The 25,361-nt window shown below is 42.0% G+C and overlaps 1 protein-coding gene across 8 annotated transcripts in view; it reads left to right on the forward strand.

Moving 5' to 3' along the window:
- Window positions 1–25,361, forward strand: part of PLCB1 (phospholipase C beta 1) — a 415,451-nt gene that overhangs the window by 42,242 nt on the left and 347,848 nt on the right. For 7 of the 8 annotated variants that reach the window (XM_083828903.1, XM_083828908.1, XM_083828906.1 and 4 more), the window contains exon 2: window positions 2,886–2,963. Coding sequence is in view for 7 of the 8 variants with exons in the window: in XM_083828908.1 (XP_083685034.1) it covers window positions 2,886–2,963 (78 nt within the window). In the remaining variant the exon portion in view is untranslated. Of the gene's footprint in view, window positions 1–2,885; window positions 2,964–12,258; window positions 12,278–25,361 lie in introns of those variants that run through there. The other variant, XM_083828907.1, reaches the window with a different exon arrangement.

Here is a 25,361-nt window from a genome sequence, read left to right on the forward strand (position 1 = left end):
GTTACCCTCTTCTGTAGAAGTGAATGTGGTTGGTAACTCTGTTCAGGGGAGTTATGAGACAGGTCAGCTCTTTGGATGAGGAAACTGAATTAATGGACTTCAGGACACTGTCCTGAATGACTGCAGGTGTGTCTTCTGGGTAAGAAGTCACATTTTCTTCCATATAATAGAGTGTGTATGTGTGTGTGTGTGTGTATATATATATATATATATATATATTTGTAAATAAATGTACCAGACAACTGTCATTTGAAACAAGTTTCTAATTCAGAGAATTGAATCACTCTTCTTCCTGAATGTGATGTGTATCAAGTTTTTTTTTATGTACCTTTTTGACTGTTGCCTGCCTTTGCAGATGATTGCAAAGCAATATACAAGCAACAGACCTCTTCCACGTGACACGAACACTCTGTCCTTCGTCGAGTGGGCAAAACAACTTGCAGAGCTGACTAGAGAAGTTTATTTCCATTCTTCTGTTCCCAGAACTAAATAGTCTGGCTCCTAGTGGCAGGGACTTAGATTTATAGTTATCTTGTAGAATATATAAAACATTCTGCATGTGACTTTTATTACTGCTGTTAACTGTGTGGACGGGTTCCTAATAGTTACGTACACCAAGTCACATGTACCAAGTTATTCTCTGATCCTGTGTTTGTGTTCAGCGTGACAGGGTGGGGTTCTCATGTTCATCAGCATGTTAATAGTGCTGTGCTTAATGTCAGAGAAGTGTAGCTCATCTAGAAGACAGGCATAATGTATGGCTGCTTTTTATTTATTTATTTATTAAAATTTTCCTGGAGCACAGTGGATCTTAAATTAACTCATTGTTACAATGAGATTTGCTTTATATTGCCTACTAGATATTGAAGGCTCTCTTCCCCAAGCTCTGCGTTTATGAGTCTGATTCAAGCCAACGCCTTACAACCCACAGCTAGACAAGTATTACTTTGACGGCTCGAAGTCATCAGCACAGACAAATCTGAACAGCTTTGGGGTTGGAGCAGCTGATTTGACACAGTTAACTGGCACAATTGATTAATCTGAGACATAATCTCTTCATACCTGTTTCTCATCACTTCTTTCTCTTTGCTTCCCCCCCCCACCCCAAGTTGTATCTCATCCCAAAGCAGAAGGACATTTCAAGTCTTTTCCATTCATTTTACATAGTTACGCAAAGGCTGTGTGGAACATAAAAATAATGTAATAGAAGAGAGTTGTCTCCAGAACTGTTTTTTTTTCTGTTGTAGTGAGGAAAAGAGGGGTCGGTGGTGCTGTGTGAGCAGCTCTGCTCCCAGCTGGGCTGTTCCCATAGCTCTGGGACAGCCGCGCTTGTTCCCAGCCTCCGAAAGCCCACGTGGAGCCCTTTGGGTGTCACTGTACCTGTGGCACAGTTAATCCCCAGCCCATGTCTTCTGGTAGCAAAGAGGATTTCTACACTCATTTAGGGGTTTGATCTTATATTTCTTCTTAGTGTGGAATTGCTTTTCTGTTTGTATTTCTCTTGTGCTGAGATAGAAAACATGCAAATTGGGAATAATTCAACTTCCCTGTTTCATGAACGTCCATTACTGGGAGTTTGCTACTCCATCACAAAGGACTGTACTAATGGCATGATGCAGGAAGCTTATCTTTTTGCCCTCGAGACGACACTTACATTAAGTTAGTTTTTATTTATTTATGATAATGCCACCTCCAGCAACTTCACTTGCATTTGAAGAAAACAACAAACAAATCACAAATGCATTTGATTTTGATTTGAACCTATCAGAGCCTATTTTTGTCCTTAAAGGAATTTAGACTGACCTCACATACTGCTGCTTTGAAAATAGGTGGATACTAAAGCTGTAAAATACCTTTAACACTTTGACAGAAATCTACGTTCTGTTTGAGGAGGAATTGTGTATTTAGTCTGATTTCCTGTGGAGATAAGGTGTAAGCAATCTCTCTCTCTGCCTGCCTTCCTCTTTTCTGTGCTCCCTCCATAACTTTTTAATCGAGTTTGGCAAAAAGGTAGAGGTCCCCATACAGCAGCATTTTTTACAGATGTCATGAAAAATGGTAGAGGAAGGAGAAGAGGAATTCTATTAGGACCAGGCTGCACTGATTTCAATTATTGTTAGGCACCAGGGAATCCCAGTGGGTGAGAGATGTAATGAACACCCACCTGCAGGAGAGGCTTTGGATAGAGCTTATGTCTCCTGGGTCAGGCACCAGTCAGAATACATAAATATGTAGGAAACCAGGCCTCCTTAGTGCTAGCGCTTACAAGCGTGCTTGTTTTTAAATGACCTGACCTATGTTTGTTACCAGAGCTGACAGGTTTTAAACTGATCTGGTGGAAAGGAAAGAGCATGTGTACTTCATGAATAAAACCCTAATAGCTGCATGGTGGTGGTTGTTGGCGTTAAAGTAATTGACAAAGGCTTATTATAACATAGTAGGTACTACCTCAGGTTTTGTTGGCAAAGTCAGTCTTTATATGTTAAGTAAAGCTTGTATGCATTTAGGTTTTATCTATATCTAAAGGTTAATTTGGATTCACATGGGACTTGTGATAACTGTAGTACTTTTTTGTATGGGCTCTGGTTTGACAATTAGCACGTTATGTCTGTTTAACTCCACTTCCAGCTTTTCTGGAAAAACTCCATGCATTGACACATTTGAAGTTATTTAGTACTGTCTTTTCAGTAATGGAAATACATTATGTCAGGAAAATGGAGATGAGGTAGGTGACATCAAATTCTTCTAGTGACATCTTGCAAGTGATACCTTCCGGGTAGTATCTGGATGTTGCAGTTCATTAACAGGGGTGGCAAAGCAGCTAGTGCATAATTATCTGTGTGCTGACATGTTATTTTGTGTTTTTTTTTTTTTTTTCTTTCTAGGACTCCACTGTTGTCACTCCAATTATTCTCAGAACAGATCCACAGGGATTTTTCTTCTACTGGACAGATCAAAACAAGGTAAGAGGAAAAGATTTATTACTCCAGAATGATTCTTTCTGTTTGCTGTGGTGCAATGGGCAGCAGTAAGGAGGCTTTGTGTGCTGGTTCTGGTATGTTAGACAAACATAGCATCAGCATTTGTTCCTCTGCTCTTCTGGGGAGCAAACATAAAAAGGTCTGCAGTCCGTTCCTGGTGCACAAAACATGGAGAGAAGGGTAAGAGACTGGATTTCTGCTGTGCTCCTGTTGTTTCTAGCCACATTGATGATCTGTTGCCCGATGAGTTGTATAAATGCTTTGGTTTACAGGTGAGAATCAATCTAGCTGTTTTGGTTCATAGTTGACTTGTGGTTTCTGTCTTGCCTTCCATGTGGTACGTGGCAGAGCTAGAATACCCAAAGGCTGGAACTCCTTTTGAATTCTTCCTCCTGAACTGCCGCACGCTCCCTGGCCTCGCCTGGTGGGCTACGTCACTAAATTCTTACTAATCCTTACTGGACGCTCACTTTCTTTTAAAAACATTCCAGCATGCTTAGATCACTATTATGGCTGGGGAGCTGTTGGGAAGCTCATGGCCTGATTCATCGCTTCATTACTCCAATTTTGTGTTGGTGTCACCCCTTGAAATCAGCACTGTCATATTTCCAGCTGTTGGAGACTGTGGTTTGCAGCATGGTGAAAGCATCTGTGCAATTAGCACTTGGGTACAATTTCTTTCGTAAAGCATATAAAATATATAATAGCAAATTATTGCTGAAATTGTTATAGCAAAATGCTGCATTAAAACTAGAAACTAAATAGGTTCCTCTTTTCTGCAGATGAACTTTCGAGTGCTTAGGAGCTAAGTGCCTGTACCCGTTGCCTGTTGAAAACCTGGTAGTGTTGGGGCTTTGGCCTTGTTTTGGAGTACATGCCAAGATGACTAAGTATGCTATTCTGGCTATGGAAACCTGGTTTGCTCATTGTGTAGCTGTTTTTCACAAGTTCCTGTTGATTTTATGTTTAGATACCAATGCACAAATTGCTTGAGGAGGTAGCAACCATTAAATGTGCAGACTGTACAGGCAATTTGCTGTTACATTAGCTCATATTTATCTTGCTATGTTTGCTTTTTAGAGGAGATGGAGAACAGTTTCGAGTCAGTGTATTTGAAAGTCATATCATGGAGTTATAATAAAAATCCTGCCTTACTTTGCTTGTGCTTGTACAAGGTGGTGCTGGTTAATAATGCGTTCATCTGTTGACAGTCTGGAGTTAAATAGCTGCCCAAAGAAGCAAAGTGGATCCCCTGAGAAGTTGAAGGATATGACTGATTTACACCAACTCGGTAGCTATGCTAAGACGTAGCACAGTCTACTGATTTGTTGCTTCCCTTGCATAAGCTAATTGTTTAAGTTGAAAAAGAGTAGCAAACTTTGTAGTAATAAATGGAAAACCAGAGTTGATTGGAGAGTTTATTTAACTTTTAATATATTTGGCACTAAGACCTCCTTCAGTTTCCTACTGTTGTCTCTAAAAACAATGTCTTGAAGCAATTCTGTGAAGAATAGCTATTTATAGAATTGTTGTTCTCATATTCATGAAAAAATGTATTTATAATGCCCAGAGCATTTTTTTAAAAGCTTGGGTATTTGTACAAGAGACATTAAATGTCAGTTTGATTTTTAAACTTGCAAATCAAGCCTCTGTGAAGGGCAACAAAAAGGATATTTTTCTGGTTAATAATTCATGGCAATTAGGGAAAGCTTGTTCCTGTACCCCGTTATAACAGTGCCTACATAAAGAAAATATATTTCTGTTGGGGTGCTGATACTGCAAGGACTGGGAAGGAAACGGCACTTTCTGCTGTTGCAGAGAATGGTTGGGTTTGTGTTTACTGTGAAATGACAAATATATTAAAAAAAAAAAAAGAGGGTATATAGAAATTCTCTTCATTTCCTTCTTTCTATGTAAATGGTGATTTTGTGATGACAGTGGAATTACTGGAAGAAATAGTATCAGAAGGACACAGCCTCTGTGTGACTATGTGATTGTTTTTTTAACCTAGTATTATTTTGAAGAAACTGGCTTTTGTTTAGCTCCTTTGGTTGCTGTTGTCTCATCAGTAATCTAAAATAAATAAATACATGAAGCACTGTATAGTAAAAAAAAAAAAAAAAAGGCGCCCCTTGTTAATTTTTTATTTAACCTAGGTCACTGGTGGCTGTAGCTGTGCAGCTTTCTCTAACTGGTTGTGCTTGCATTGTTTTCCTGTTTCCTCTCTGCAGAGAAAGGAAATAACGTGTGGTGTCTAGCAGCGTGTCTGAAAAGTCCTTCAGACTGAGCTCTGGCTGCACGAAGAACTGAGTTCCTGGAGAGGTTGTGTGTTGCTTTTTGGGTTTAGGATGAATGAGATGGTAGCATTTCCCTCCCCGCATCTGACAACCTCAGGCAAGGCAAGCAGTGAACTGCTCAGGCCTCCCTCAGTGCAAGATCCATACCCACGTGCATTGCTTCTTCCTTCATGGCTGTGTTTTGAGCCTTTGATTATGTCTGGGCTGGCTCAGGTGTGTCCTGCCAGATACCCAGGCCCAGCACCACTGCACTTGGACTTGAAGAGGTTTTGTATTACAAAGTGGTTGATCACGCTTCTCTGTTTAATTGACTTTATCAGCAGAGTAAACAGTAGCCTAGGATGGAAATGTGTACGGGTTCTTCTGGCCATGTGCCATTTCTTTGATTTTTGTGTGCTAGGTTGACCTTTGCTGCATACCGTAGCGTGGTCTTAGCTGCAGTGAGGGACTGTGAAGCAAGTTCAGTTCAGTTCTGGTCTTGTGCTTTGACAGGAGCACTGTGGGATCCTGTGGTGTGACACTCTCACTGCATATTTGCATATTTAACTATATTTTGCTGCCATCAGTAAAGATAAGCCTTCAAAATAGTCATACATAGCATTTTGCTATATTGTTTTCTGATAACAACAAGGAAATTTTAAACCTATTTTAAACAGATGGCAGGACAGCTTTCTGATTTTAGTTGGATATTTCAGTATGAAATTCTTTTGTTGATGAAGGTTCTGGAATATTTGCTTCATCTGTATGCAGAGTGCTGGCTGATTTCACATTATTACTTGAATGATTCTCAACATGGGGTTTTAAAAAAAAAGAAAAATTAATTAATGTGACAAGCTAGCATCTGTTATATACCTTATTGTTTCAGTAATGTTTCTTAACTATAGGAAACGCAGACAATATTCATTGCATTGTTGTATTTCTATGACCTTACTAAAACATATCTCAATTCCTTGCTACTTCTTTGAAAATGGAATGCCATTTCTGTCGTTTGTTCTTCTGTTCATGAGTGTTGAAGACGGACAAATTGAAACTCAACCAGGTGAAAAGTAATTCTACCAGAATAAAAAGGAAGGATAACAGCAGTTCTCAGGAGATGAGAAGGCCCTGGAAGCAAAGCTAGAGAAACACTCAGAAATCAGTCTATCAACGGATGCGTAGGCAGAACAGGACAAGAAATGAGTATTGTTGGCCAGTTTGTGCATTATTATTTTTGCATCACCTAGCTGTAAGTTGTATTACGCAATCAAATGGATGGCATCAGTTTTTAGTGTTGATGGATTTATGTTTAAGTGGGAAGGTAGGTAACCTCACTGACGTGGCAGCATGCTGAAAATAGGGGGGATGGAGACCTGGTCTCATCCACATGGAAAGAGATGGGCTATCCAACAGTGTGGGTCATGAAATGTAGGTGTCCAGGCCTGGGAGGTCAACAATGCCTTCTAATCTGTCTTCTGCAGAAAAGCTGTTGTAAAGAGATGTTGATCCCATTTGTCCAATGGAAGTCAGTGCTGAGAAACTGCTTTAAGTGCTGAGGTGATGCTCAGTAGGAGGGGATGCGTGGCTGAAGCTTCCCGCCTCTGTTGGTTGCAGTCAGAGGGCTCGCACTACCTAACCTATAGGATAGCAGGAAGGCATCCCTGCTTCTGAGGCTGGGGAAGCTTGCAGAATTCATAGCTTGAGCTTCTGAATGTGTTTGAGAGAAGGCGGGATGATGTACCACAGTGGTACAGAAGTACCTACAGCTTGTCATTTCCCCAGCTCCTCCTGAGACGAAACTTTCTCATTTCGTGACACTACACACTGTGGTTCCTGGTGATAATGAGAGGATATTTTTTGGACTCAAAGGTCCTTTCTCCTCTTGTGTCCTGAGGTGACCGAGTCTCATTGGGCCTGAAAACCAAACGTGGACTGCTGAGCGGATGTGTGAAGGAGAGCCCCAGGGCTCTGCCTGCAGTAGGTAGGATTCCGTAGGATTAGGCTTGGCTTCAGCATGTTTGTAAATTCCGTGTCGTTCCCGTTGCCCTCGTCCAAATGAAAGATGTGGCGTTTTTCCAGCTGCTGGGGATTATGGCTGAGTTATTTGAGAGAGTTCTTCTGTGTCTGTCTTGAATAGGGGCTTTAAAGCAATCGGGTCAATATTTGGACTGCCCTGTGGGTCAAAGATCTTTTCATTACATCTTTCTAGGTTTTACAGTACATTTGACAAGCAAACAATAATGGCTGAAGTTAATATATCAATATTTAAAATATATGTAATAATTTAATGGGAAGGATTTAATATTTAATACTACTAGGTTTAAAAATACCTGCTCCTAAAACCAACTGTTTGGCTTAATTTATTCAAGAGCAAGGTTACTCGGTGGTGGATCTCATTGCTGAGAACATCCAAGAAGTGCATCGTTAAACATGTATTCACACTTCTCTTCCTGGCATGTAAAAGGGAAAAAAGCTGAATAACTGACCTTTTGGAGAACTGAGATTATAAATATCATTAATTAAATGAGAAAAGATGGTGCATGTCTCTCCATGGAAATGGTTATTTTAACGTGTACGATGAAAAACTTGCTGGCTTTCCTCGTATTTTTTTTTTAGCAGCGCTAGCATTTCAGCAGTCAACAGCTCTGTCTGTTAATACTGTTTGATAGTGAATATTGGATACGTGGGACTCTATCACACAGTTTCTGACATGCAAATAGACTTGCCTTTGATTTAGCTGCAAAACATAGGAGCTGGAAGAACTTAGATCCCTGTGCCACACTGGCATTTTACCAGGTACTGAATAAGACCTGTATATTTAAGTCTTTGAGGAGTGTTTGGTTTGTTGTACTAGTAGCAAGTTCTGTATTAAATGGCTCATGTTCTCAGTGCTCTAGTACTTGTGGTGCTTCTCCATAGACTTCTGTAAAAATATGATGTATAATCTACATCTGTCCATTCTCTAGTGTAAAACCGGCATGCACAGAAATAATGCTACAGCTGAGAAAGCTTCTTATCAATAGGACCCTTGTGGTACTGGATTATAATCCTCTTCTACTGAAGGACAAGTTAAATTGCCATGAATGGCACCGTTTGAGGCTGAGCCCATATGGCACTGTTCCTTTATCCATTTATTGAATGTGTGGGTTGCTTCTGATTTTTCAGGGCAGGAGTAACTCACTGTAGTTCAGTTGGAAATTTAGGGAATGAGGCGTCTTTTATGTTTGAAGGTGGCTCAGGTACTGAGGAAGCCAGGCTAGTCTTCCAGTACAATTAGGTGGAGCTGGTTGAAATCCCATTTTCAGAACAAAGATGACACATGCTGGAAGAGGTGACACAGGGTAGTTTTCTTTGGGAATCTGGATGAGGACTCCTCTGGGACAAGGAGTTGTAATGTGAGGTTTCCAAAACTAGAAATCTGAGTGAAGCTGAAGAAGTTAGTAAAAAATAGTGGTGGCACAGCAAATACCTGGGCCTCTGCCTGGGTTTTGCATCTTCTTGGTTGATGAATTTGAGGTGTAATGTTGGGAGCTGTTGTAGGGGCAGTAGGAGCTCAAGAACAGGGATGTTATTTCTTGAACAGGCTGCAAACTTTGGATAAGAAAATTACTTACAACTTTGGATGCCAATATTTGTGTTTGCCACATTTTTAATGAGAAATGGAAGAGAAGTTCTTCAAGAATGCAGCTGCTTGCTAAGACGGATGATTGTAACCAGTAGACTCAGCAGTGCAGACATTGGAATTGAAATCTTAAAGGTGAGTTCTTCCTCCACAGACAATGCAGATGTGTGAGAAACATCACAAGAATCAGCTTGGCAGTAGATAATTTAACTAATCCCTAACAGCAGTTCTCAGGCTGAGGGCCCTAGTGCTGCCTTGAAGCAGCTAAGGGTAAAGCATTCAAACATTGAGCTGCTGGCTCTGTTAGTGGCCAGAGTGGCAATCCTGGAAAATTCACCTGCTTGCTGGTGCTTTCTCTGCAGTACAGAAATAACTCCCGGCATGCAGGGCAGTCAGCCTGGCAACAGCTGGAAGTTGCAGCTCACGGGTTTTTGCAACCACTAAAAATATTGGTATGTGAGTGGAATAAAAAAGACAAGGAAATTGGTAGAGGATTGCCACAGAAAGTGATAATGGAAGGAAATATTTCATGGAGGTCAACTTCCCATCAGGCTGCTGATTTTATTTTTAAAAGGAAATCTCTCCACTTTCAAAACATGGAAATTGTTCAAGGCCCATTAGGGAAATGGTACTACATCAAACACAGATCTCTAATGAGCATTTCCCACTGCTAAATATCTCCCTTATTATTGTGAGGGAGGCAGGAATAGCAAACAGGGTTTGGGTTTAATCTACACAGTAGGTCCAGGGTACAGTTTCTGAAATGAGGAACCCAAAGAACTTCAAAAAAGGAGGATGACTTTGGACTGTCCACAGACTTCTGAAATCCAAATTTTGGCACTTTTAAATTCTCAGGTACTGAGAACAGTCCTAAGACAATTTGTGGCATAGAAGAATATTAGCTGTACACTGAAGTGGCTTCTTTAATGGGCATCCGTGTCAGGCTTTCAAATGCTGTGACTTATAGGAAAACTGTTATTTGATTCACATCTCCTGTGGTATAGTACTGCTTAATGTGTCAGTAGACACTTGGCCTTAACTAAGAGCAATGCATGCTTTTAGGAACTGTCTGGGAGTCGGGAGACCTGGGCACTCGTCTCTTCTCAGTCATGATTTGCCCTAACTTGGCAATGGGCTGCTGTGCCTCCCGGTCTGCCCTCTCCTGACTTTGTCCATCAGAGGTCTTCCACCAGGAGGCTGCAGCAGGGACTGCCTGCGACTGCCTGCTCAGCAGATGGCACAGGGTGCTGCCGGCCTCCGACACCACACGTGCCTTGCTGATGGAGATGCTCATGTGCTCATGGTAAATGAGAGAGTTAGTCCTCAGTCTCACTTCTCCTCCTTAATTAAAACAGTCTCTTGTGTTCACGTCCACTGTTTGTACGTACATTTGGCTGAATTTCTGCAGCATGTGCTTTGCTGACTGACCTATTATTTGCACAGTTTGAAAATTGGCTTCTGGGACATCAGCTTTCCTGATTGCAGGGAGGATAACTGATCTCTCGGAGTGCCTGTCACATTGCTGCTCGGCTGTAGTGGTGCAAGCTCAGACACTTCTCTAATGCTTCCTACCCTAGCTGTTTCCATCCCCAATATGCTTGCTTTTTTTTTTTTTTTTTCTTCCCCAAGCTCTTTAGGAGATAGAGCATTATTTTCAGGGCACTTTAAATAAAATGTTCTGTCTCCATACATGTGATCTTCCTGTGTGAGTGTCCAAGTAACTGGCAACAAATGTCCATATAGCTTGCAGTTTTGTACTAATACTTGCCTCAGTTGCTTTCAGGCTTTTTGCCATTAAAAATGTATGCTTGACCTTGCTTTCCTCTCCTGCCTTTTGCTTACTCCTGCAGTCTTGGTGGTATTGTACAGCAGCTCTGCATGCCTGCAGTTAGCATCACACAGAGCAGAAATGGCAAAGCGCCTGGCCTGCATTTACAGGGATAACAATGTTCTCTGTTGTATGGCGCTGCCTTCCTTTTTGATTTGGGGTTAGTGTGAATGGACAGAAGACCCTCTGTAGTATCCTTTCTCAGAGAATCGTATTTCAGTCCTATCGTCTGTGCTTTAATGACAACTTTTATTATATATCCCAGTACTGGGGTGACACAGAAACAACCTCAGGCTACAAATGAAAAGAGGTTTAGGTTCATTATGTGTGCCTGGCTATTATTTTTGGGCTTTTCTAACTACCCAGATGTTGTTTGTATAGCACCGTTCTCCTCCAAATATTCTGCTGGGTTACCCTATAAAATCAGTAGGCAGCCTCTGCAAGTGGTATATTGTCTCTTGTCTGTGGCCTTTTCATGATGTCTTGTGCTGCTGCGTCTTCTCAACAGGCAGAGGTCTTCCTACTAAAATTCAGAGCTAGCTCTGGAGGATATCAAACCCTACCAAAACAGGGGAGACTGTGTCTGCATCTGATGAAGAGACCGTGCCTTCCCCGGCTTGGTTTTGCGTACGTGTGCTGTCAGCACGCAAACTTCCTTCTTTGTCGTTTCAGAGTTAGGGCTCTTCACCAGAGAGGAAATGAGTATTCATCTTCATTACTTCTTCTAATGAATCTTCCCATGGAGGCAAGTTTTCCAGTGTATTCTGACTTCCTGACGTCATTGCTTTCTTCCGTGAGCGAAGGACAGACAGTAATAGATGCATGTTCTCATCTCTGTTATGTAGTGTGTGACATCGTAGCTCTACTGACGTCAATTCATCTTGCACTAGTGCTAGGAGGAAGGTGATGTAGAAGGTTTAGGCTTTTGTCTTCATTCATTTCCAAGGAAAAGTGATTTCCAGGGTCTGAATGTCTAGTGTGGAGATTGATTCTGCTTTATAGACTGGCACATGTCTTTATTCAAGATGTGCTCTACATTGTGCAAGAGGAACAGTGTGTATTCTTTTCAAAGAGAATTGTTTGTCATTGGAGAACGGATTTAAATCCTGAATCTCTGGGGCACATTAAACACAGTGCTGTCCAGTTAGCTCAATAGCAATGTCATCTTTGGGGGCATGTACAACATTGCTATTTCAAGGCTGCAGTTCTATATGACCAGCAGAATTTTACCCCACTGCTATCTCCCCAAAGAGATCCCATGCAATATGGGGGCTGGGGATTGTCAGAGCCTCCCCCTGCTCTCAAGGCAGGTCGTAGTGTGCCTCCAGAGCTCTGCTGAGCCTTTTGTGGCTGCAGCCTGTACAGGCACCCCAAACTGGCTGTGTGCTACATCCCTGGCAGCTCCAGGCTGCGAAGTCTGCCTTAAAATTGGAGAAGCCTGTGGGTTGTTAGCTGCTACAGCACAGCTGTGCCACCAGCTATTTCAAGTACTGCTTACTGAGAGCTGGCTTGCAGCTGACCTAGGCGAATGCTGCCTTGCTGATAACAGTACGTTGAATAAGCTGTGCAAATGGTAATGTATTTACCTGTATGATGTGTCTCACTTAAGAGGGCTATGAATAATTTGGACAGGTGATTTACTACCCAGGGAGCTGATTATTTCTGATTGATAAACAGCAGTAAGTGCTGTTTAACAAGAGTAATAATAAAAATATTGATTAGCAGGGTAGCTGTCCGGTACTAAGTGATACTCACTGAAGCTACTATTAAAACAGTAATGAAACTCTGAAGGAAGTTTTTATCTGTTATTCTAGTTGTTCTGGGCTTAGTCAGGACAGTCAGGTGTAAAGCTTTATTTAATAAGAGGTGCTATAAAATAGAGCACTAATGCCTGAAAGTTAGGAATATGGAAAAAAACAGAGTGCCATTAGAGAAATTTAAATAATTAGGCAGTTTAAACTTTGAGATCAGGAAAAATAAATATTCAGTATTTAAGGGAGCTTTCAGAACAAAGCAGTTTTACAAAAGATATCTTTATTCTGTAGTTCCTATAAAAATAATAATAAAAATGGATGTTGTCTTTCTGCTTTAAACTCCCATTTGCTTGGTAAGTAGCGAAGAGCATCAGGCTTTGTTGTTTGTGAAGAGCACCCTTGTAAAGGAAGGTACGATTTGGGACTTCCTGAACTGGTGTTTCCCTTGCCACTCAAGTCCATGGTGTGGTGGTGCATCTTTAAAGCCTCCAGGTGCTTCTGCCAGCTAGGCTGCCATAATATGGCAGTGGCACTTTGACAGCACTGCCTGGAAAGCGATGCGGTAAGTGAGAATAATACAACTGCCCCTAATTCAGGGAGGTGGCTAATAAGTAACTGGTACCTGACAACAAAGTAATGTGCTTTCACAATTGTGTTTTAAATGTGCACTTGTCACAGCCCTGTAAAACCTCTATTCAGCGAGGAACTTAGTGTGCTTTCTGTAGGTGAAAAGTACGTCCCATCTGCAGCCTATGCCTTTGAGTTAGTTGGAAATTAGTTGTGTGTGGAGTAAGTTGGCTTATTGAAATAGAATGTTATCAGCAAAAGTGTCGCAGTCTAAACTTATCACAGCTAAATCTCTGTGTATCGTACCCTTTTGCAGATGTACTGGAAGACAGAAAACTGGCCGTTTTTGCCAGCCAAAGTTGCTGGGAAGAGCCTGTCAGAGTTGGTGCAGTAATGCTCTGAGCATAATGATGTCATACGTACTAAATGGACGAGGCGAAGAGCAATTCTCACTAGACTTGCACGCAGCATAATTTAAACTGGGGAAAATCAGCTTGAAAAGTGGTGCTGCTTTGCTGCTGCCAGAAGTAGGTTTTCAGCGAGCTGACTGCAGATGTATCTTGTCTCTGACAACTCATACCAGTATCTTTTGCATATCAGCATGTTGCGTACGCAGATGTAGGTTCCTGTCGTGCAGATGCATATGTTGAAGTTGCAATCAGTATTTTTACTGAAGTCAAGTAGTTAGAGAAAGGTACAGAGGAAGGGAGTACAGGTTAAGATGCAAAAAGCCAGAGGTCAAGTCAGCCACTCTGACTTGCAGATTGAAATATGCGTCTATACTCATCTCCGTAGCATCCCTACATTTCATGACACAAATGGTTCTGGCATCATAGCCTTTGTGTAAGGGGAGAATTATCTACCCTTTTGTAGTTACAGTGAGGAAAAAGTTTGGTGTAGCCTCTTCAGAAATCCTGTTGCAAAGCTGGTAGTGGAAACAAGATCTTTTAATTCCTTGACAGGGGCTTTTCTCTCGGTTGGGAAGTAACATGAGACGTTTCATAACTCAGAGTGAAGCTTTTTTCTTCTCTTTTTTTTTTTTTTGTCCTGTTTAAAACCTGACATTTCATGCAGAACATGCTGGGATTCAGGCTAAAACTTATGTGTTTCCTCCTCCTCTTACTGCTGCTCCAGGCTCAAATTCTGCCTCATGCAGAACCGATAAAATCTGTGTATACAGCTCTGTCTAGATTTGTATCTGAGTTTCCTGGACATGTCCTCTTTTCTCATGCAGAAATTCTGCCTGTGCAGAAGGACGACTTTTGCCGTTTCTCTCTGGTTTCCAGATGGACTCCACAATGCACGGGCTGCTCAGCTCTGATCCACCCAAGTTACATTAAAAAGGCTCTTCACGGACTGCCTTCGGAGCAGGGTAAATGTGAAGCGGGCTCACATGTGGTTGGACTGGCAATTACAAACGTAATTCTGAATGACGTCAGTTTGTGTCACCTTCTTTAGAGTGCTCAAACTCATCTATAATATTGTAGCTAAAGATGTGAGCCTGGAAACAGCAACGTAAACCTCCTAACACTGCCGAATGCGGGCGTTTAGTCACAGCTGTCCGTCCAAGTCCTTGAGGTTTGTGCTGGTGCTCAGCCGTGGCCACTCTGCAACTTCCCTGGACTCATGCCAGGAAGATGGCTAATGGAACAGTCTTTTTGTGATCTGTTTAGCTAAATGGCTCTAATAACGTGGGATATTAGAGTAACAGATGCTGTTGACCGTCCTGCAGTAGATCAAAGTTTGTATATACAGGAACTATGCACTTCCTTTCTGAGCCATGCTTATAATTTGGAGCTTCTCATTTGTTGCTATGGTATTACATTATCAGAACAATGAGAGACAGAAGTGGTAATTCTAATAAATTAAGTCAAAAGTGCTGGTCTGTAATGATCTCTGCTCAGAGCCAAACTAATACCCCTTTGGTATCAGAGGTAACACAGAAGGGTGCTCTGTGGATCCCTTTCAGGTATTGTTGGCATCGGAGGATTTCAAAGACTTCAGAAATTCTAGTCCAAGCTTGCTAGAACAGTCCCGTGTTGTAAGAGCTGGACACTTGCGGCTCACAGCTCGGTTACAGTTTTGTGTGGGTTTAGGCCAGCCCCTCAAGCACAGCTGGCCAACATCTGGAGTCGCATTTACCTTGGGGAACTGTGGGTCTGAGGTCTGGCATTCAGCCTCACCTGTGCCACACGGAGTGGGGTGGAATCTGATGGGTTGCACCTCCTGCTGCCAGGGTGTGGGGAGGGGATCGGAGAAAGTGAGAAGGAAACAAAGCATTCAGCTGGTGGCTCTGACTGGTCCCTCTTCTTCGGATTTTCTTCTGTGAACCTTTTCCTAGCCTGAGAACAGCATGTTTAATTTCTCCTGTTGCATAAAAGGAGTGACTGACCAATAGCAGATCCCTCAGAGTCTAGAGATGTATGCTCCAGTCTCTGCTTTGTTCGAAGGAGGGATTTGAAGCCTGGAGCTTTAGCATCTATGTATCGAGACTGGTGAAAATGCATCTAGTGTTTCAGCTGTGAATTGATTTTGTGCATTTGAGTTTAATCAACACGATGATGACACCGACATGACGATCCCTCTGAATTATGAGGGTGTTACAAGTTGACAGTAAATTCCCCAGAGACTAAAAAAGATGCCAATTATATGGGTACAACTGAAAGAGCAAGGTCTTTGGGGGAACTGAAAGCCCTTCACACATAATCTTAATGGACTGTTTCAGAAATTGTAAAATCTGCTCCACTAGGATAATATCCTAACATCATTAGATATGTTGTTTAATTGGCTTGGCTTTATGTTTGGAATATGGATTGTTGGGTGGTGTGAATGCTCATATTGATATCGTTAATTATGTTGTTAATGATTTGTAGAATTAGCCTGAGAACATGCAAATAAGCGTGTTATGAGCTGTGGAGTCGTATTCTAAACAGAACAGCATTGTTTCAAGTTGAAGACTTGAACTGAAAAGGCTGTTTATGCCCATTGCGGGTCTAGTAGATGCAAGCTTTGTATCCTTTGAGCAAAGGATTGCCTCGTGGCCTGCTGCAAAAGGCAGTGTCAGTTCCTGCCACAGGTCTCTGAGCCCCTTTCTCCCCCATCTGTGCTTCTTACCTGTGGAGGTGAAGATTTTCCATCTCTCTGGCTAGGCAATGAGTTTTTAAGTATTCACATTTGTGAAGCTCACTCCACGTGTAAGGGGCTGTGTGGAAGGAGACGGAGTGTACCAGGCTGTGAGACTCGGTGACATCTGTGAAATGACAAAACTCAGTTTAACCTGGATATTTCAGCAGAATGAAGATCGGACTGAATAGAATTACCTGTGGGCATCAGGAGGACTCCATTTAGGAGTCAAGGGACTTATTGCCAGCCAGTTGTTGTTGTCCACTTCAGCATTTCGTTTTCTCTTTCCTTTCTGCTCACATGCAGGGATTACAGCAGCAATAATTCAGTGTGCGAGTACAGATCTCGCGGGCAGTGGCAGATGATCACTTGCTATCATCTGTCATTGCCCCCTGCCGTCAGATGCACTAGGTTGGAAAGAGCTCTCAGAGGGAGCCTTGCCAGTTGGTTTGTGGCCGCATCCTGCTAATGCTGTGAACTGATTGCTGCCTAAGGATGCAACTTGCCACAGCTGGGGCTTTGATATTTGTTACAGAAGGAAAACTGACATGTCAGTGCAGAGTGGCAGTGTAAGGGGCAGGCTGCAGTCGGCTGGGAAAGATATATGGGCTTTCTCAGCAGGACTAGTGCTTGCCCCGATGGTGGTGGCAGCGAGACTGCAGTCACCTCTCCTATAATCCAGGAGGCCCAGGAATTTCTGCGATGCGTACCCCAGCAAGATGGATGGGTAGCAGAGGAGGTGGGACTGCTCCTTACAGCCCAGGCTCCCACCTGCCCTGTTTGTGAGGGATGTGGGAAGTTCCTCCTCCTTGAGCACAGGTCTTGTTTTAGGATTATTTGTGGAGCAGATGGAATCCCTAGATTTGATCAGATCCTGCTTGGGTCTCTAATGCTTGGTTCTGTAGCTGTATATAAAATAAAGTAGGATAACTTGCGTAGGCTCATTACTTTCGGTATGGGCAGGCCTTCTCATGCTTAATGGAATGCTTTTGGAAGTCTTGAATGTCATATTTGATTTTAGTTATTGTTGTGGGGAATAGGAGTAGATGTTAGTATCTGCTTTCTGTAATGTAAGGCAGAATGAACAATTCTGGTTTAAATCCAAACTTACTTGGATTTTTCAGAAGACAAATATTCTGGTATAACTTCTGCCTCTGTACTTTTCCTTGCACTTAACAGTTGAGTTGAAGATGCAGTAATTCTAACCTGGGTTGGCTGGAAGACTCAGGCCGTATTCTAATGTGGATTAACCAAGTTACCTGTTTTGTTTATTTTAGAGAGAAGTCATGTGTTGGTTTTTTTTTTTTTTTTTTTTTCCCCAGAGATTTTCTTAAAGGATATGCTGGAGTTGTAAATGTGCCACAAACATAGGCCTGCGTGTGAGCTTTCTTTTTGTTCCCCTCCTCAACTCACAAGAACATACCTGTGGAATACCTGAGATCTGTTGTGAACTTTGTATTCTATCAAGCTGACGTATGCTGACACTGAAGTAAATGATATGCGTTATTAAATACTCTTGCAGAATGTAGATGAGCCTTTTCCTATTACATTAAGTGTTGTTTTGACTTGTCCTCTTCTTGAATGCCTTCTACGTCCTCTAGTTTTTTTCTGTTTTATGCAGAAAGCAGGAGGCTTAGTAATGCTGTACAAGAGAAGCTTTGGTAAGCTGGAATCGTGTCAGAGTCGTGCGGTAACACGCGGCACGGTGCTGGACTGCTGAGCTCAGTCAAAGTGCTGGTGTGTAGGATTGAGGGCAGGGGTGAGGAGGGGAATGGAGGAGTGCTGTCTGTTACTTAGCAATCTTAGAGCTACGAGCAGACTGCTGGTTTGCATCCACTTCCAAACGTTATGCTGCTGATAAACAGCTTTTGGCAATTGAACCCTAGATTGGGAGGCAAATAACTAATGAATATAGCATTAAAGTACAAATATGAAAAAAAAATAAAAAAATAAAACCACCAAAACCTCCCTTTGCAATCTATGGGGAGATAGTTTAGAGCCATTTCGTCTTAACTCCAGGATCTTTTTTCAATTAGACCATTTTCTAAGTAGTCAGTCTAAACTCTGTGGTTTTAAACTTCAGAGTAGGATGAAGCTGTATGGTTTTACAGTTACCCAACTGGGCATTGGAGAGGTCTTTCACTGAAATAGAGAAGAAAATCCCTTTTTTCCTTTTTCTTTTTTTTCTTTTTAAGTAAGCAATATAAATTTCTGTGCCTCTGAAAATTCAAAGTCGTGCAGTATTTTTAAGTGGGCTCATGTTGTGCATGCTGTCAAAATAGAAAAACAGTGCTAGGGCTTGTTCTTTGAAGATAAATTGGTTTCCAGAGACAAGCTTGCTTTCTATTGTCTTAGATTTGTGCCCAGAGATTCCTTCCTTGCAAGGGACCTTCTGAGTAGAAGGTAACGAGTGACAAGTCTGGAATATCACCTTCATCTGCACGCAGTGGGGTAGAAGTTTGTGTCTTCAGGCCTTTAAGCTTTGTCTGGCCTGCTATACAAAATAAGGAAGAGAGCCATGCTCAGGGGCTTCTGGCTTTTGCCAAGTCTGTGGTACAAAATTCAGTGAGTAGTATACCAGGAGCGTTCTTGTTTTATGGTGTCTGCGTTTTGTAATGTGGACATGGGCTTGTCCCCCTTTTAAGCTGTCACTCATGTATTGCACGCTGTGAGGTACTGCTGAAGAACTGCAGAGCCCTGCCTTGTGAGCAAGGCTTCGGGTTGACTGATGCTGTAGCTGTCAGCTCAACTTCTGCCTCTTCCAGCTGGCCACCACGAGACAGGTACATCTCTGGGATTTGTCTTGCTGGCAGCAACATTTAATTCCTTGACAATTTAAAAGTCAATTAAAACAGCATATATTGATGTCGATTTCCTCATCGCCTGTTGCTGCCTAATCCTGGAGTGGGAGAGCAAGTGCTGGCCTGAAGAATTTGGACCGTCCTGTGAAACTCAAAGCAGTAGAGTGGACTTCTGTCCTTCTGCCTAATGATACAGCACATAGAGGAATGGGGAGGTCTTGTGAGCAATGTGGTGTGCAACATATTAAATCTTAGTAGATTTTTTTTCTACGCTAACGGTATTTTTGCTAGGCTCTTTTGAGCTTCCTGTGCTTAGGTGAAATTTGCCAGTTGTCCTTCTGTAGTAGGGATGGGGGGCTGCCAGGCAGCCTCTGACAGAATGGTGACATTCTCAGAAGCTAAAGGTAGTTGTTGCCTGGTGGCATTTTGTGGGAGACAGCATTTTTTCCTCCTAGGAAAAGGACTGATTTTTTGCAGAAGAAAGGCTTTGCCTTACAGTCTCCTGGCTGATTGGGGAGCATCATATGCTCCTGGGACTGTGAGGCCAGACTCTCCCATCTGAGATCTTGGTGCAAAGTAACTCTCCAGTGTCACTGAAGATGCAGCTGGACTGCTGCAGGAGCTGATGTTGTTAAATGGTCTGGTGTGGGCACAGTTACTTCATGCCCTTGAAGACTGGCTACAAATACACTTCATAAAAGTGGGAAAAAAACAGCGTTAGTCTGAAACCTGTTGAAGCTTTGAGGTCTTCATGAGGGTGTGTCTTGTCTGGCTGGTTGTGTTTTCTGGCTGTATCACACCGATGTGGATAAACATGAGCTGTGTGTCTGAATCTTCTCCCCAGGGCATTTGGCTTCCGCTTTCCGCAGGTGAATAGTAATAAGGCATAATGTAGTGAAGGAAAGGATTTTTGCCAGCTATGTATAATCCCCACCTGTTACTACTAGTGTAATCATTAACTTGGCCTTTTAAAGTAACTAGAAATAATTATTAGCACAGAGGATATTAGGTGCTAACAAAACTTCCAGGCATGTCAACTTCCCTTGGAGTGTTTTTGTTGCTGATTGTCTATAACCCTTGTGACCTGTTGAAAAGTTTTGTACTTACAGGACACTGAACTTCTGTAGAGGTGTGAAAACAAAACCTGTAAACAGCAGAATGACTTAGCTTGGTGCTTTCTTTGTTATTATTGCTATTGTAACTTCCTCTGCGGCTCAGATGGTTTCATAGTGTTGATCTCTGCTCTTGCTAGCAGTAACCACTGAGAAGCCTGTTGGTGGTCCTCGGGCTGGTGGAATTGTTGATCTTCAGGCTGAACTCCCTTACAGCTACAGAGAGTTGGATTCACGCTGCACCCTCTCTCTCAGTGACTTAGACAGCCACGCAAAATTATTATTTTCAGTAAACATTTAGGAGAGGACCTGTCTTTCGGCTTCCATCCAGCTTCGTTAGGTTTGGCCGGAATTGGTCATGCACTAGCTAACTGTGAGACCAGAGAAATGGAACTGGTGAAACCACAAAACGCACAGCCTGCCATCGCGTGAGCCTTGTTTGCAGCAAGTGAAGTTAAAAGGTTGCATATAGGGTACCACAGTCCCTTCAATGTCGTCGCATTGAGATGGTAAATTGTGTGCTGGAATTATGCCTTCTGAGTCCTCAGAGTAGCACATATACTAGTAACTTTTATTAAAAAACAAACAAACAAAAAAACAATAAACCCTCAGGATTTTTTAAATAAGCATATGGCTATAGAGGAAAATACAGTAATTGCAGCTTTTCTGGTATTGTCATTGGAGAAATAACAAAAAAGCCGACCTTCAAATAAAAAAAAAAAACACATTCATATCTTTGATGTCTGATATTTGGAATTATTTCAGCTTTCTTGAAAAAGAGCTGGCTGTGTTTTAGCAGGGCCTGAACTCGGCGATCTCCAGCCGGCCTTTCCAACATCTGATTCTCTGGGAGCTGGTACAACTTCCAGAGCTTAAGGTGCAGCCTGCTGTACTGACTGAATAAAATGCTGTGACAAATTAATTTGTATGCTCACTTACTCTTACGATGAATGACCTGCTAGTTTAAGTGAGTAGGGAGGTTAAAACTGAAGCCTGGGAAAAGCCATGAATTGAACTATGAAGGGCTGGAGGGAAGTAGTGTTGAACGAGGTGCATCTTGATTGCCTTCTTTTCACTTCAGTCTGAGACAGAATCACTCTGGCTAAATCCTAATTCAGCTCAATGTCCTGAAATGTAGGTCATAGATTGCACTGCAAGATCTTGTTTGTGGTAGTTTCTGTGTATTTGGAGGCACTGGTTTCACTTTGAAAGATTCTTAGCAAATTTGGGCCATTGCTGCAGTCCACGTTTTCAGTGAAGAAAAGTAGAAATATTGGATAGAGAAGTTGACTTTCTCCTTTGTGATTGACTGGAGTAAGTGACGAAAATAGGTTTACGTCATTAAGGCTGACAGAAATACAACCTGGTGTCTTGTCAAATTCATGGTATTACTTCGCAAGAGACTGATTTATATGAAACCTGTGGTGTTTGTCTTCAACCCAACAAATGATGGTGACTGAAAGCTTCCATAGATTGTACCTACTAGCCTTGATGTTGTATGATTTTTTTTGTGTGTTTTTGAAGCTAAAAGGTCCATTCAAAGTATTTTCTTAACTTGGATGTGCAAAAGTGAGAAATTTCTTGGCTGCAGCCGAGCAAATGAAACTTAGATTTTCAAGGTATTTGCTGAATACAGCTCTTGTGGCGGATGCTACTGCCTCTCTTTGAAAGATTAAAGTATATGTAGATGGATCTGTAAGAGCTAGAGCAGCAAAATTCCAATCCTTAGTCTTTTGAGTTGTTCGAGTATTATTTTAATGTTAGCAGTTGCTTCACTAAGTAGAAAACATTTCAAAGATCCCAGCTTTAAATTCATTGTCAGTCAGTGGAGATACTCCATTATTTTATCATGGCAGATCCTGAGATTTAGGCAATGCTAAGCTGTACTGTTTAGTTTCATGAAAATACTCAATTGAAGTGAAGAAAATTTATTTAATATTATGATGCCAAAGAATTTAATATAGACACTTTGGAGTATTTTTACTAGAAATCATAGCATAATCATGTTTTATAAGGACACCTTTGCATTCATTCTCAAGGCTGGTGTTCTGGTACAGTGTCATATACTGTAAAATTCCAGGTTTTAAATGCAGTCCTTGGAAATTCATAGCAAACCGTTACTGAGCAGAAATAGGATTGAGCCTATCCCTTAGTAGGGATTCTGTCCTTCAGATGAAATATTAAACCAAAGTCCTTTCTGCTGTGAAGAAATAGTTCCTCCAGAAAGGGCAGGCTGTAACCTTGGCACATGGGCCAAGATCCCCGCTCTGTCAGGCTGTGATATTCCAGGCTGCACGACAAATAACGCAGTGCTGTACTCCTGCTCGATTGCAGTCCTAGATGGTAACTAATTGTGTGCTTGGGAGAATGGGATCCTGACCTGTGAATGGGCATCTTGTGTCACTGCAGTGCAAATAATCCTTTTTTTTTTTTTAAAGCAGTCAGTAGTATATGTTTAATACTTAAAGCCTTAAGCTGAATGTAAAACATGCCTTTAATAGTTGCCAGCTAAATAGTTTTTTGTTGTTGTTGGCCATTATGAAACTTCTTACTAGACATTTAGAAACCAGTGGCAGCTTGGGATGAGTTTTTTTTTTTTTTTTAAGCCAACCTAAAAAATAGTTCAGGAAGTAATTATTTGGAAGGTGTAGTTATGGTGTTCAGGATAAAATTCAGAACTCATCCAGCATTTCCATATAATCATTACCCAAACTGTATAATTTCAAGGAAAACCTGTTTTTTCCAGTTCATGCAACACTTGCCTCTTCCCTTTCCCCTCATGTCAACTTCTACATTAGATTCAATATATATTTCTGATTATAAAGCATGCTATCGTGTTTTGCATAGAAAATAACAGTAAACAAATTACTGTTGACTTCTGTTATGCATCATCTCTAGAAATTTCAGCCATTTGAGTCCTCAGCTTGTTTTACTGCGTGTATTTGCTTGTATTGAATGTGTTCCAGTTCTTCATTTCCCAGGGCATACAAAATTGGTGAAATTCCATGGGAAAGGATTGTTTTTGGGTACATAAACATAGAGCCAAGCACTTTTAGAGCTCAGGAAGAGGCGCTTAAAAGCTGTGGGAGTCAAACACATCCGTATGGCATGCTCATGGACCTTTCTCCAGGCAGTACACTGTGCTGGGAGAGCAGAAGACTCACTTCTTCAGAGATTGCCTTCCCCAATAGTTTTATCCACGTTCTCCACGTCAGGAGAAAACAACTCTGCTGTTATTTCCTGGATGGTGCGTATTTACCTCCTAGAAAAGTTATGCAATAAATAAAGCAAGACTTGGCCTGGCCAAGGTTGATGGAAAGTTCCAAAGGAAATGTCTGTGTATGGTTAGTTTTTTCTTGAAATCTTTGTTGCACTTGCTAAAAGAGAAGTAGATGTGTAAACAAACAAGACAAGCTTGAGTCAAGCTAAACATGGAGATTATTTTCCAATTAATCAGATATTTATTATGAAATGTGCAATGTGCAAATACTTGAAAGATAAACAATAGCTGCCAGGGAAAACAGCAAATCAAAGTGTGTTCACTACTGTCCCAAACATTTCATTTTCCAACTGGTGTATTGTCATTAAGCCAGTAACCAAAAGTTAACGTGACATGCTAATTTAAAGAATATGTTTTGGCGTCTTTGTGTTTATCACAGTTCATCAGTTCATCAGTTTGGCTGAGCCAGCATGAGGCTTTTCACTTGCGCCTTCAACGTGCGGCTGTCCAGCCGAGCTCTGCCTCCAGCTAGCCTCACTGAGCCTACTGGGGCTTGTTGGATGTCTGACAATGTGATGGGCATGTTGGACTGACAGCTTATGGAGGAGGGGGGAAATAACCCTGGAGCTACTGGGAGTGGCCCCAACACACTCTGTGCTGGGGTGGGGAACTCTGCTGGCACACCGCAAGTGCTCAGAGCCACCGGCTCTGCTTTCCTGAGTACCCTTCTAAGCATGCTTATGGAGAGACTTCAACGGGGTGAGGCTGTCTCTTCACCAGGATGCTGTGTAGGGCTCTGCAAGCAGTGATTTCCGTTGGTCTTCACTCCCAGACACTGAGGGATTGGAGGTGGAAGCACCCAGATGCCCCAAAGGCTGGCTCTGTGGCCAGGGCTGGCCTTTGCAGAATTAAAAAAAATCATCTCCTTGGCTCCTGGAGTGTTGTGAGGGCTGTCAAGTCCCTGCAAGAAGCGAGAAGGTGTTCTCTTGGTTTTGTAGGGATTGCATTTGTGTGTGGCAGCAGGGCACTGTGGCTATTTGGTGGTTGGCTTTTTTTAACAGTGGAAAGAGGGATTTGCAGTAAGGCAGTGAGCCTTGCATAAAGTCGCTTTTGCTGAGAACCCTGTATGATATTGCCATAAAAGTCAGTATGCTGTTAAGCCCTCCTCCTTCCCACTGTCCTGCTGCCACTTTCTTATTTATAGAGCTTTTCCCAAGAACCTTCTTGTCATCCCACCCTTGTGTGTCTTATATGTGTAAAAGTGCTGGAGAAGCAGCACACTGTCCACAGAGCAGTGCATTTTGCTGCTTTTAATCTTCACCGTGCTGAGCAAGAGAAGGTTTTGGCTTTTATGGGGCTTTTGATGAGCTTTGAAAAGTTCTGCTCTCACTAATGTCTTCTAAAACCTTTTTCCAAAACAATGAACTTTGAAATAATTGGACCTTGAAAATTCAGTGATTGTCTTCCAGATAGCATGTCTGAAAAGTGTGTGCCTGCTTTCAGAGAGCAGTGTCTCAGATGCTTAACATTTTAAAATGCCATTACAAATAAACAGTCGTTGGCAGTATTTGCTGGAGATGTCACTGCCGAATTAAGGTAAAAATCATGTAACAGAATTCGTTCTCTCTGCCACACAAATCAGACAAAGTTCTACTTTTCTCTGCTTTTTTTGGAGACCTGGAAGACTTGCATCAGTTCTCAGGCAGTAAAAGGATTTGGCTCCATGCACCAAAATACCCACCGAGTGGCAAACTTACAGTGTGCTTAGCAGGGGAAGGACACAAGGGTATGGTCCCTGCCCCTGAGATGCTTGCCTCTCTTTGCAGTGTGCGGGATGAGCACTTGATCAGGAACTCCTCAGGTACTGTTCTGAATGGGGAATTCTTTCTGGCATATTTTTAGAGGATTCAATAGGCTGCCTAGGAATTTTCTGGGGGGAGAAAAAGTTTTTTAATTTATGTATTTTTAAACAGTTGGAACAGCATAAAAGATGATGCCAAGAAAGGCAGAATGCTTGTAAACAAAAGAGCAGAGTCTGGGATGATCACTGTAAAAGGCAGCCACTGCTGGTGTCATTTTT

Source organism: Anser anser, assembly GCF_964211835.1.
Source record: "Anser anser genome assembly, chromosome: 3".
In the NCBI taxonomy this organism is placed as follows: domain Eukaryota; kingdom Metazoa; phylum Chordata; class Aves; order Anseriformes; family Anatidae; genus Anser; species Anser anser.